This window comes from Rhinolophus hipposideros (genome assembly GCF_964194185.1).
Source record: "Rhinolophus hipposideros genome assembly, chromosome: 3".
Lineage (NCBI taxonomy): Eukaryota > Metazoa > Chordata > Mammalia > Chiroptera > Rhinolophidae > Rhinolophus > Rhinolophus hipposideros.
In genome coordinates, this window is record NC_138049.1 from 66979375 (window position 1) to 66991633 (window position 12259).

Below are 12259 nucleotides of genomic sequence, written 5' to 3' on the forward strand. Positions count from 1 at the left end.
CTCTATACTGTTTCCCACAATGGTTGCATCAGCATACATTCCCACCATAAGTGCACAACTGTTCTCTTTTCTCCATATCCTTGCTAACACTTACTGTCATTTTGATAATAGCTATTGTAGCAGGTGTGAGGTGTTATCTCATTGTGGTTTTGATTTGCAGTTCCCTGATTAGTGATGTTGAGCATCTTTTCATGTACCTGTTGGACACGTGTCTACATCTTAGACAGAGAGTAAAACCAGAATGTACTGTTTCATGAAAATGCTGTAAGCCCCCTGGCACACACAGCAATGTTTGGCATCTAACAATGTATCACAAAATGGGAGTGAGGCAGTCCCCTCCACGTTACTATATCTCAGCACCCAGTTTTGTCACCCTGAAGGGACCAGGACATCAGTGGGGTACCTGGGAGCCAGCAGGGAGCTCCCTGAGAAAGGGCAGTAGTAAGCAAAGAGAGACCATGGAAACCAGAGAATGCTATAGAGGCAGCTCAGGACACCCCTTCCACAGGTGAGACGCCCAGAAATTCTTGGGGAAGGGTAGATACTTTGTAATGAAAAAGTTTGGCAAGTGCTACTTTAATAGGGGTTATCACTAAAATAAACTCATTTTGAAAAAAGTTGGTGAAGCCTGTGGAGCTTGGAATTTTCAGAAGAGATGGCAGTGACTTGTCACCAAATTGTAGAGCTTGATTTTTTTCCCCCCAGTAACGTGATGGTCTAGAGCCATCCACACTGCTCCTTTCAACACTTTTGCCCTGGCACATGAGCAAAAGCTGCCAGTTTGCATCAGCTGTGGGACACCTTGTAGATAAGAAACCATATGTAAACAGCCAAAGAACACGTGTCATCTTCATTATTCTTGAGACTTCATTACTGTGATCCTTCTGCCATTAGTTAGGATCTAGTTTTGCTAAAAGAAAAAATTCAAAATAGGAATTTAGCATAAAGTAAAAAACGTAATAAGCATGCCCTCTCTTTGCTCTCATTTGAAACTTGATTTAGAATTCATCTCCAGTCATGAGAGTGTGGTGTGCCATCTGCGTGCTTGCATCATGAAAGGGAGAGATGTTACTCTAAATATTTGTGAGTTCAGAGCTGCCATTTGACTACTGACTATGGGCTTTGGACTCTTTAATCAAATAAGTGTCATGGGTTGAATTGACTGTTTTATTAATTTACAATTAAATAGTTTTCAGTTAACACAAGAACATAGGGATAACATCACGATTGCACTGTTACAAAGTTAAAAGCCCCAGGTGTTTCATTACCAGATAAATTTGGAAGCTAGGTTTCTCATGGAGGATGCTAAATAGCCATCGGCCCTTTTAGTTTGGTTTTATTAATAGAAATGCTACCAGAGTGCAATTACAAGCATAGGCCTTTTCATAGCTTCCTAGGAGTCTGAACTTTTGCTTTCAATACCAAATAATATCTGGAAAACATGCTCACTTTTGTGTTTTTTTAGAAATTCTAAGAACTGACCCAGATTCATGTGGTAGTCATTCCTTAATCCATAGTCACCGTGGGCCTCAAGGAGCAATTCTTCAAAAGAATGGAACAGACGCAGATCTTCCCCATTTCCTTCAGTTTCAATACTTTCAGCATGCTTACAGGAAATGTGTTTCCAATTGGGATACCTAATTGTGTGCCAGAATTCCTCACAATGCTCTTTGAAGCCCTCCACACAGATTATACCAGGCTTTCCTGTCATGCAAAATCCAGTCACATCTAACCTTTTCCCCACATCCAAAATCTTTTTCCTCAGGTCCTGCTGATATATATGGTGGCTGTAGATCCACATTCGAAGGAATGTGTTCTTGACCGGCTTTGCCTGTGTCGATGGTTCGTACAGGAGCTTTCTGCTCAGGAAATAAGAGGCACTGTTGTCCTGTAACCACTGGATTGCTGCACATACACGGAGCTCACCTGGATCAAAAGTCCCTATATAAGAAGTGAGACCTTTGTTGAGAAGAAGCTGTTGTTGTCTGTCAAGCTCAGATGACCGTCCAAACAACTGTAGTGCTACATAGGGGTAGCTGTGAGGCATGGTTACTTGCAAATCAATTTTTACCTTAAAATGAAAATCAAATAGATTTAAGTACCATAAAATCACCTAAGCTAGTTTATCAATGGCAACTGCATGATTTTGATAAATATCATGGCTATTATTACTATTAAGTGTCGGCTATGTGCCACTCTACTAAGTACTTTACATACCCTATTCCTTCCATTTAGGCATTCATTCATTCTGATATTTGTCAAACACCCAACCATGTGCTAGTTATCCTATGCTGGAACAAAGAAATGAAGATACTATTTCTGCCCTTTATGAAGTCTAGAGCCTAATTAAGGAGACACACAAAAACAAATAATTACATATATCAAATATTTAACTTCGATGGTGAGAAGCATTACCATGGAAAAGTACAGCAATCCACTGAAATGTGTAACCAAAGGATTACACATGTGTAACCAGGTTCCAGTCTGGAGAACCAGGAAGTTTCCACTAAGGGAATGACAACTTAAAGATGAGTGGGAACAGCTAGAAGAGTGGTTTTCAAATGCCTAGTCCACTTGTTACCTATATTCTGCTAATGTTGCTGGAGATAAATGAATCAGAAGATGAAGGTAAATTCATTTTTAATGTTCAGATTTTCTATCTGTATTTGCTTATGGTCTTATGGGGGCCACCAATGACACATTCATTCACTCCTGAAAAGCTAGTTTTGCTAGAGGCAATAATTAGATTTGTGAAAATCATGATATATATACAAGGTAGTCCATACTATAGTAGTTGGGTTGGTAAAACACTGGATGAGTGAGCAAAATAATAATGGTAGTATAAGATTGCAAGATGTTTTTAATAAAAACATCAGGCATATTTGTTGAAAAGGGTGTACATATTTATGTAAAATTCAGCATGTTTATTGAAGAAAATTTACAGGGCATCCAATGTTTTACATATTTTGCTTTCAAACAAGTAAAGGAAATATACATCTGGAATATTCTCTCTTTCCTGGACTGAAAGCTCATGTTCCAAGTGTTTCCAATAAAAACTGGGTACCTGGCAACAATTAAAACAACTCAGGACACCTACCTTGGGCTCATCGATTTGGAGTGTAATTTCAAATTCAATTTTTGGTGGCAGTGCCTCCCTTGTGCCTTCCAAATATCTCTTTATATTCGTCAGGACATTTACATCCTCAAGTTTTATTTCTCCTTGGTTGGGAAACATAGAAAACAGCATTTCCATTTCCAGTAGCTGAAGCTGCAGGCATTCTTTCATTGAAGCGGAGGACATGTCGCCTCAAAATCAACCTGCCAGAAAAACTGGAAAGGCTCAGGGACACTGGGTTTGTCAGTTGGCGGTGTCCAGCGAAATTTCTCGCAGGTCCCTTTGCGTGGAAGCAGTTTTGCAGGAACGCTAGGCACTGAGCACTAGGGGCACAAACAGGAAAACTTACACTCTTCTGCTTTATCTCTGGACCCCAAAATCTAGTATGCACAACATCCCCCCAACATATTTCGCTAAAATTCAGCTTCCCGGTCCCTTCCCCCCCCCGCCCCCCCCAACATTCTCTCTTCCGACCTAGATCCGGGAATCTGGACTTTCAACAAGTGTTAGGAATTATTCCGTCGCAGGTGGTTGGCAAACACCTGCAGACGTTCTGCAAGCCTGAAAATGAGAGGCAGGGGGGCCCAGCTTCTGAATCCTCCCAGGTCTCAGGCTGGGACGGAGCTGGTGGCTGCGGCGAGGAAGGCCCGCAGAGCCGGTGCGGCGGGGCTCTGGGTCCCCTGGTTCTGGGGTCTCCGAGGCCCCGCTGCCCCCAAGGCCAGTTGTCCCCCCTCGGCCCCAGCGCCACAGACCCCCCGGGATGGGCCTCTCCGCCTCTCCCGAGAGCCACACCGGCCCGGGGAGGCATCGTACGACCTCCAGACCATTTGGATCCACTTGCCTCTGCCCCGAGGGGCCCAGGTTTAGGGGGATCTCTTACAGAAACAGAAATAAAATGACATTTAGTAAGAGCTGGGGCGGGGAGATAGGGAAGGGGCGGCGACACGAGAAAGCTTCACCGCGTCAAAGGTTTGGGAGAGGAACCTCGAGAATCGAAAGAGGATGCGGGAGGCTGGGTGGCGCGCACTGTGGCTGAGGCCGCCGCGTCAGAGGCCCCAGATGCGGGATGGTATCCCCCATCCAACACCACTGGGACGGATGGACCCCGACTTCCCAGGAACGCGGGATCTGCCACCCCGAGACCCCAATATGGAGGTGGGGCTGCATATTTGCCGGTCGTAGTGCTCGGACGGCCCGCGACCCTCGGCCCCTACCCCCGGGCCACCGCGGGGGCCTCACCCTTCCTGGTCATTCAATGGAAACAGCCCCAAGCCCGCTCAGAACCCGGATCCGCAGTTCCGCCGGCGCGAGCTGCGCGCGACCCGCGAGGCGGCGGGGCGGGGCCAGAGGACCCTCCCCCGCCGTGATTGGCTAAAGGGCGTGGCGGAGGGCCGGAAGCCACGCAGAGCCACGTCTGCGGGTTCCGAGCGCGCCACTCTGGTTTCGGGCACCGCCGCGAGGTAGCGGCTCCGCGCCTTGGAGGTGGCGGGGAGTCTCCTGCGGAGGTGAGCGGGCGCCAGGGCTTGGTGGCGAAAGAGGACGTTCCGGTCCCCAGGAGTTCGGCCGACCACGCATAGTGGGCGGGCGAGCGGACTGCCCGACGCACCGCGCGCGGGACACACCCACCCGCTACTGCGCCGCGGGAGTCGGCCGGCCCGAGGGTCTCGTGCGGGCGGCCTCGTTCACTGGCCGGGGCGGGGGCTTAGGGCCTTGTGGGCCGTGAGCCGGGAAAAGTGCGGTGGTTCGCGGAGCTGGGAGGCGAGAGGAGCGGAGGAGGTGTTGGAGATGGAGCGAAGGGGAAGGGAACACTTAAGGTTTTCAGAGTGGAGGCCCTGTGCTTTTGGAAATAACTACTTTTAATAAAAGCGTTCACCTAACCCACTGAACGTAGTTTTCAGACCTAAAACTCATTAACGAGTGGATGCATTTTTATCTTAACGTTTTAAAAAAGGCCCTCTGGGTTTAACGGCTGGTGTACGCCCTATGAATAATCATGACACATTGCCGACTGGTCAGTTTTTAACAAAATGTGTTCATGCTTGCGAAAGAGATTTGATCGCTTTGGACCCAAACTGAGCCCGCTTGGCTGAATGCCAGCTTTTTCCAATTGGACAAAAGCAAAACATTTTTCACTGTTTTCTTTAACCTTTGTTCATTGAAGCCATGAAGGACAATAAAGAAAACAAGATACAGGCTTACCTTATTTTATAGCGCTTAGCTTTATTGGGCTCTACAGATGTTGCGAATTTTACAAATTGAAAGCCAGACCCTCCACCAGCAAAGATTGCCTGGCTTTATTGCGATTCTGGCTTTGTTGCGATACTCGCTTGGTTGCGATACTCGCTTGGTTGCAGTTGTCTGGAACCAAGCCGTAATGTCTAGCAGGTGTGCTTATAGTCAGGCTGGTAGCTGTGGGACTGCTGCTCATCGCTAGGCTAACAGGAAACGGAACGGATCCGGGAAGTGAATACATGACATACAACTGAGGTGGGAAACCCCAAGTGCCACTTAAAATTGGAGTATCCCAGAGAAGGAATTGGCTAAATGGATGAAGGCGAGTGGACTAATGGTCGATGTTTGATTTTTTTTTTTAATTAAAGGTAAAAAGAAGATATTGTGAGTTTCAGACCTTAATTTAGAAGGATGTCCTGATTCACCCTTATGAAAATAGAAAAATCCACCACAAGATGTATTAGGAGGTCTAGGCAGTCTTGGAGAGGAAGCGGTTCCCTTTGCCTTTCCTGTGGGAATATGCCTTTGTAGCCTGGGAAGAATTGCAAAAGACTACACAGATTTCTCAGCTATTTTGGATATGTAGGTCTAGCCCGTTTGAGAATAGGACCTCAGGTCTCACGTTATCACCAGCTGCCCATGTGAATTTAGGTTATTTAATTGAGGCCCAGGCTTAAGTTGTCTTTATTTGTAAAATGAGGTGAACTTGGATATCGTAGGAGTCTCTGAATCTAGGTATGAAATCTTCGTTTTAGTTGAGAGTGGACCATTTTAAGTTTGTCCTGGAGTCAAAATGGGTCATGAGTTGGAGACAGCCTGATCTCTGACCTGAATCTGCACTGGAGTGGACAGTATAAGTTGGGCAAGGTCTCCTAGGTAATCCTAACTTCCAGGACTTACTCTGCCATCCTTTTTTCTCTCACTAATTTCTTGACTAATTGCAAGAAATGCAAAAGAACATGGTTCTTTTTTTTTGGGGGGGGGGTTGGTGGGAGGGAAGACAGTTCAAAATGAGGCATACCTGTTAGTTTGGGGGTGGCAGTTTTTGAAGCAAATGGTCCTTGAAAGATTAACTACTCCTGAAAAACATTTCTTCATTTTGTAGACATGGATTTAGATGCTATTACAAAACACTCAGCATTACATACCAAGCCCAATGGACTCATTCTTCAATATGGGACTGCTGGATTTCGAGCTAAAGCAGAACATCTTGATCATGTAATGTTTCGCATGGGATTATTAGCTGTCCTGCGGTCAAAACAGACAAAATCTACAATAGGAGTCATGGTAACAGCATCACACAACCCTGAGGTAATGCATTTAGTGCTCTGATAAAGCAAACCTTTATTCACAAGACCAAACCGTAGTGTCTGAGCAGTTTGACCCAAAGTATAAACTCTAATTCTAAATGCCTTCCCATTATGTGCCTTTGGATTTGAAACAACTTTTTCTTAATGAGCGGTCATTTAGCTCATGATTACTCTTTAGAGGGTGTGGAGAGAATGAAATGAGATTGTAATTTATTGGAGTGGCCATATTAAAGAAAGAACAGAATGTCTTTCCTAGTTAGTTGTATTGTTACAGTATCAGTAATAAAAAGTCTTACCTCTGTTTATTTAGCAGAGATTAAATAAATTGGAAGCAAAGTGGAGGGGAGGACAAACATTTGGGAAGACTTAGCACATTTTGAAATTTTTCAGACAGGTTTTCTATAGATAGGGAATATTTTCCTATTCCGAATAAACAGCGACATAGGCGTTCCCAAGCATCCAAAAGTGAGCTTTGGGCAGAATACTGATGGGAGGCCTATAGCTCGTTCTAGTGTTTATTTTTTAAGTTTTCTTTTTTTATATATATATATATTTATTTTATTTTTTTTTTTTATTGTATTGAAGGGGAACAGGAGTTTTTTCCAAGTCGAGTTGTTGTCCTTTCAATCTTAGTTGTGGAGGGTGCAGCTCAGCTCCAGGTACAGTTGCCGTTGCTAGTTGCAGGGGGTGCCGTCCACCATCCCTTGTGGGAGTTGAACTGGCAACCTTGTGGTTGAGAGGACGTGCTCCAACCACAGCCATCCGGGAGCTCAGCGGCAGCTCAGCTCAAGGTGCCGTGTTCAATTTTAGTTGCAGGGGGTGCTGCCCACCATTCCTTGTGGGACTCGAGGAATTGAACTGGCAGCCTTGTGGTTAAGAGCCCACTGGCCCATGTGGGAATCGAACTGGCAGCCTTCCGAGTTAGGAGCATGGAGCTCTAACCATCTGAGCCACCGGGCCGGTCCTATGATAAGTTTTTATCAAAGAGTTCCGTTTGACACAAACTGTTTTATTCTGTTCTGCCTGTGGCTAACTAATACATGGTTTGAATAATATGCTTCTGTTTTGTTGCTAGGGCATATGATTTTTGCCTTTTTAGCTAAATCAGCAGCAAGTTAAAGCTGTGTAACTAAATGAAGGATTATAACCTCATCGCCTCAAACAAGAGGACGTTGCTTGTCCATCTTCTAATTGTATGAGCATTCACTGTGAATGCTCACGTGTCTAAATGTCAAATTCACTGTAATTGCTTAATGACTTGTAGGCTGAGCCCCATATTTATTGCTAGCTCCAGAAGCACTTCTTAAAATAATTCTGAGTTGTTTCCTTCAGTTGACATTCACTCTGAACTATACTTTTTTTTTCGCCCCCAGAAATTTGAGCAGAATAGAATGAGGAGTCAGATTTCAGCTTCTATGTCACCCACTGGTTGATGCATACTGGCCATAAGGTTCTTAGATTCCAGAATCATAGCTGGAAGAATCTCTAGGTGCCCTCATTCTGCTCCAGCTGTGCCCTCTTCAGTTAACTGAAGGTTAATGCACACATGATGGCCTTTTAAAAAAGTTGGTGTAGCATAATGGTTGTTGGGATTAAGCGTCATATAGACTTAATGTTTTAATATCCATACTGATATTTCTCAGCTGTATGAACATAAGCAAATTATTTGCTCCGAATCTCCATTTTCTCAGCTTGGAATAATAATAATAGGATTATTAGATTGATACGTGGGACATGAGGATTTAGTGAGCTAATGTGTATAAAACACCTACTCTGGTACCTGGCATTCAGTAGAGGTCACTGGTGAAGCTGCTCAGCCCTCACAGTCTTTTGTTGAGGGAAAACAGGTTGAGTTTACTTATTGTTTGTTTTTCTTTTAAGGAAGACAATGGTGTCAAATTGGTTGATCCTTTGGGTGAAATGTTGGCACCTTCCTGGGAGGAACATGCTACTTGTTTGGCAAATGCTGAGGAACAAGATATGCAGAGAGTGTTGATGGACATCAGCGAGAAAGCAGCCGTGGATCTGCAACGAAAGGCCTTCGTAGTGATTGGTAGAGACACCAGGTGACCGTTGCAGTTACTGGTGGAAGCGGCTTTGGGAGCTCAGTATAACCTGTTGTATCAGTTTTAGTACCGGTGACAAATCAAAAGCAATAAGTAAAATAGAACTACTCTGAGACGGTCTCCCCTGCCTGGCCTTTGCAGTAGGATGTGGGAACTAAGTCACCACTGCAACTTGGGTTTTGGAGTCCGAACCCCAACTCCAGCTCTTAACTATATGATTTAGCCTTTTGGAGCTTCCCTTTGCTCGTCTATAAAATGTTGATAAGGCCTAATGAGAAGGCCTAAGGTTTTTGTGAGGGTTACATGAAATAATGTATGTAAAATATGCATTTCCTGGCATGAGAGAAGCACTTAACAAATGTCTCCCCACCCCTTCTATAAATTTACTTTTTTTGCCCCTCTAGAGTAAGAACACATGATTTTAACTCATTTTTTTTAGAGATTTATTTTGTAATCTGTTATTGTTGGTTCATATTCTTCTCTCATTTTCCCACGCTGAAGTTCACTGTAAAACATTAACAATTTATTTCTACATATCTGTCATATTTGGCAGATTTTCCCTTCCTTTACAAAAAGATATTTTTGTAAAATGTTAGATACAAAGTGTACTTTGAAACAGAAGCATTGACTTGCATAAGAGCTGGTTGTAGGAAGAGAGTCTAAAGGAGAGTCCTAGTTTCCTAATGCCTTGGACTGCTGTTTTACCCTTAAGTGTGTTATCAGAGGGGCTTCCAAATACCTGACTGGTATTTGTAGTAGCAGAAATAGCCAAAGGACTTATGTTCTGGAGCAAATTCTCTCTCAGTAAAGCCATCCCACATGCAATTGCCTCTTACCTATTCACTCATTTAAATGTTGTAGAACACCTTTTTCTACAATGCTGTTATATGATGATCTGCTTTATTTTCAGATCTATAAATAATTAGTCCTGACTTTTTAAAATGAAAAGTTCTGTAGCCATGGTGGTTTAATACTCAGTACTGCATTATACACTGCTTTCAGTATTTGTTACTGTTCTGAGCTAGTGTATGTGTAGTTATTGTAAGACTTGGAAAGGCATTTGGGTATGGTGTCATTAGTGTATTCTTTGTATCTATTTTCTAAATTCATTTAAAAGTGAAAATCTGTCCAAGAAATACATTGTGAAAGACTACTGGAAAATCCTTATACTTTACCTGAATTATTTTTTTCAGAGCTTTAAGACTTGGCAGGTTTCAGTTCAAATACAGTGAACTTATTCTGGAATTTGTAGCACATAATTTTAGCATTTGCTTTCAAAACTAGCTACCCTGTTGGTTTCAGGATGGGATGTATTATTTTCTTTCTTTTTTCTCCTAGGCCTAGCAGTGAGAAACTTTCACAGTCTGTAATAGATGGCATCACTGTTTTAGGAGGTCAATTCCATGGTATGTAGTTATCCTGAGTTGTAAATTAAATTAATCTTTAAAAAATATAGAAATTACAAAAGGAATACATGTTTTTTTTAGAAGTTTGAAAATTCAAATAAACAAATTTTTTAAAAATTGAACTCTTAGATGTGAAGTACTAGAGTTTAGAATTCAAAAATATTTTTAAAAATTTCTGGGTATACATATTTTGTTTTACCTATAGGAGATTATATGTAGGAAACACTGATCTTTAACAACTTTATTTACTTTAGTAAGGCTGAATTTCTTGATATAAAAACTCTTGAAGTTACTTGAAGATATTCATTCTGGGGAGCGTTTGTTAATATCAGGTGTCCCTTAATAGCTGATCATGTGTAGAATCAGCTGTTACCTGTCAAATAGTGATAGAAAATATCTTCGGCCTACTTACAATCATCATTTTAAGTTTTGATAGGTGGTTTTTCCTGTTTTATCAAATGAAGTATTAAATGCAATAAAACAGAGGCTAGAATCTTCTCACATCGTGTGCCACTGTGCTTGGAAGTGAATTTTCCTAGTGTCAGATTTTTCTCATTTAAAAATATCTTCTCTTGACCTTTTCTCCGTCCTTTCCAGCTCTGGTATCTTCCCTTCCTTCACAGTTAATCTAGCCTCATCTAAGAGTGCCCCTGGCTTGCTTCTCTCTTTGCTCTTCTGGTCATTGCTTAGGCTACTACAGGCCAGTCTCCATACTTGTCTGTCCAGTGAAATGTCTCCTGACACTCATCTGAATTGATTGCCAAATCCAGTGGCTTTTATGAAGTGGGGATTCTTAACCTGGGCCTGGGGACCCGTGGGGAGTGTTTGGGTAAGCTGCGGGGACCCTTTGGCTCTCCTGATACAGTGCATAGTATTACCTGTACTTGCACTGAGTTTCTCAAGAGAGGCTTCATAGCTTTTGTCAGATACTCAAAGGGATCTGCAACCTAAAAACTTTCAGAGTTTGTATTTAAAATTTTTTATTTCACTTTATGTCTTGGTAGCTTTCCACACTGTGACCTCCTTTTTTTAAGCTTCTACTTCCTTGACCACTACTGCTGATTGGTCTTCTCTGTGGGCTCCTCTTCCGTCTCTTAGTATGAGCATTCCTCACTTCTCTCATTTTGCATGATGTTTGAATGATCATCTTCACTGCCTTAGCTCCAGCTATGTATTTTATTCACTCATTTATTCATCAGACATTTCTGAATGCCTGTTATTTACAGTCTTCCAGTAGTCTTTCACTGTGTTCACAACCCATAGTAAAAAACCCATTTTACATCATGATGTGTTTGTGTATAAACTGAAATAAAAATCTCTGTGAACAGTACGTACCCATACTACATGATACGAATTCATTTGTTTCATTTACAAAGGCAGAAATGCTCGTGTGTCTCACTAAGTAGATTCCATGACCCACTGAGTGGCTTGGCCTGCAGTTTATAATGCGATGGTCTGAGTGATGTCTTTACCAGGTGGCCTGGCCCTACCCCAGATTCACTCTGCCCAAAACTGTATTTCTACCATCCCTGAATGGTTGATCTTTTTAGCACTTTCATTCTGTCTCTAGAACTCACTTTTCTACTGTTTTCGTTTATAAAAATTGAGTTTTTTTTAACCTTTCATTTCTCTTCAGCTTAGTGTATTTCAGCAAATGGAAAGTTAATGGAGCTGCAGTATAGGGAGAATGGGGAAGCTACTGGAAGGTAAGGGTAGGTTAGTGAGATAAGCAGGGGCCAGGTCATTCCTATAGGTCATGGTAAGGACTTAGGTTTTTCTCCAAATGTAGTGGGACTCCACTGAAGAGTTTTTATGTATGAGAATATGATCACATTTTTCATTTTACGCCGGTCACTGGCTATTGAGTAGAGAGACACAGGAAAGTTGTAAGAAAGGAAAAGAGACCTGTGCAGTATGAGGTCTGCCAGTTAAGTTTGCGAACTTGCCATGGTGTGCTTACGTTGGCAGCACTGTACAAATAGCCTGGTAAGATTTCATAGCCTTGTTATATCAGTGTCTCACAGCTGTATTCGTGTCGACGTGTGGCGGTGTCTTGCTGAGTGGCGTTCATTGCTGTTGCGTGTTTTTTTGGTGCCGTTGCGAAAATGTCAGAGCTTGAATTGGAGCAAC

General features: G+C 42.8%; 2 protein-coding genes across 5 annotated transcripts in view; one reads left to right on the forward strand and one right to left on the reverse strand.

Annotated features, from left to right (window-relative positions):
- Positions 1-236: 236 nt before the first annotated feature.
- On the reverse strand, positions 237-4451 carry RWDD2A (RWD domain containing 2A). Of its 3 annotated transcripts, XM_081041281.1 has the most exons (4): positions 4355-4451; positions 3098-3438; positions 1483-2071; positions 237-910 (listed from the first exon to the last, which is right to left on the reverse strand). In XM_081041281.1, exons 2-4 carry the CDS (start codon positions 3299-3301, stop codon positions 891-893), a joined length of 813 nt encoding a protein of 270 aa, XP_080897407.1. In that variant the 5' UTR covers positions 3302-3438; positions 4355-4451; the 3' UTR covers positions 237-890. The 3 variants fall into 3 exon arrangements, with proteins under 3 accessions (XP_080897407.1, XP_080897405.1, XP_080897406.1); XM_081041279.1 differs by lacking the exon at positions 237-910 and having other exon boundaries at positions 1154-2071; XM_081041280.1 differs by lacking the exon at positions 237-910 and having other exon boundaries at positions 1154-2071; positions 3590-4420.
- Positions 4452-4501: 50 nt separating this feature from the next.
- PGM3 (phosphoglucomutase 3) overlaps positions 4502-12259 on the forward strand; it is a 31400-nt gene continuing 23642 nt past the window's right edge. The window contains exons 1-4 of one of the 2 annotated variants that reach the window (XM_081044284.1): positions 4502-4620; positions 6453-6658; positions 8539-8723; positions 10062-10129. In XM_081044284.1, the coding sequence (XP_080900410.1) occupies positions 6455-6658; positions 8539-8723; positions 10062-10129 (457 nt within the window). In that variant the 5' untranslated portion in view covers positions 4502-4620; positions 6453-6454. Of the gene's footprint in view, positions 4621-6452; positions 6659-8538; positions 8724-10061; positions 10130-12259 lie in introns of those variants that run through there. The other variant, XM_081044285.1, reaches the window with a different exon arrangement.

Bases quoted from the DNA above. Each gene is read 5' to 3' on its own strand.
- RWDD2A (XM_081041279.1), bottom strand. From the start codon at position 3,301: ATGTCCTCCGCTTCAATGAAAGAATGCCTGCAGCTTCAGCTACTGGAA. The intron at 2,072-3,097 runs GTAGGTGTCCTG...TTTCATTTTAAG, and splicing joins TCCAAATCGATGAGCCCAAG to GTAAAAATTGATTTGCAAGT.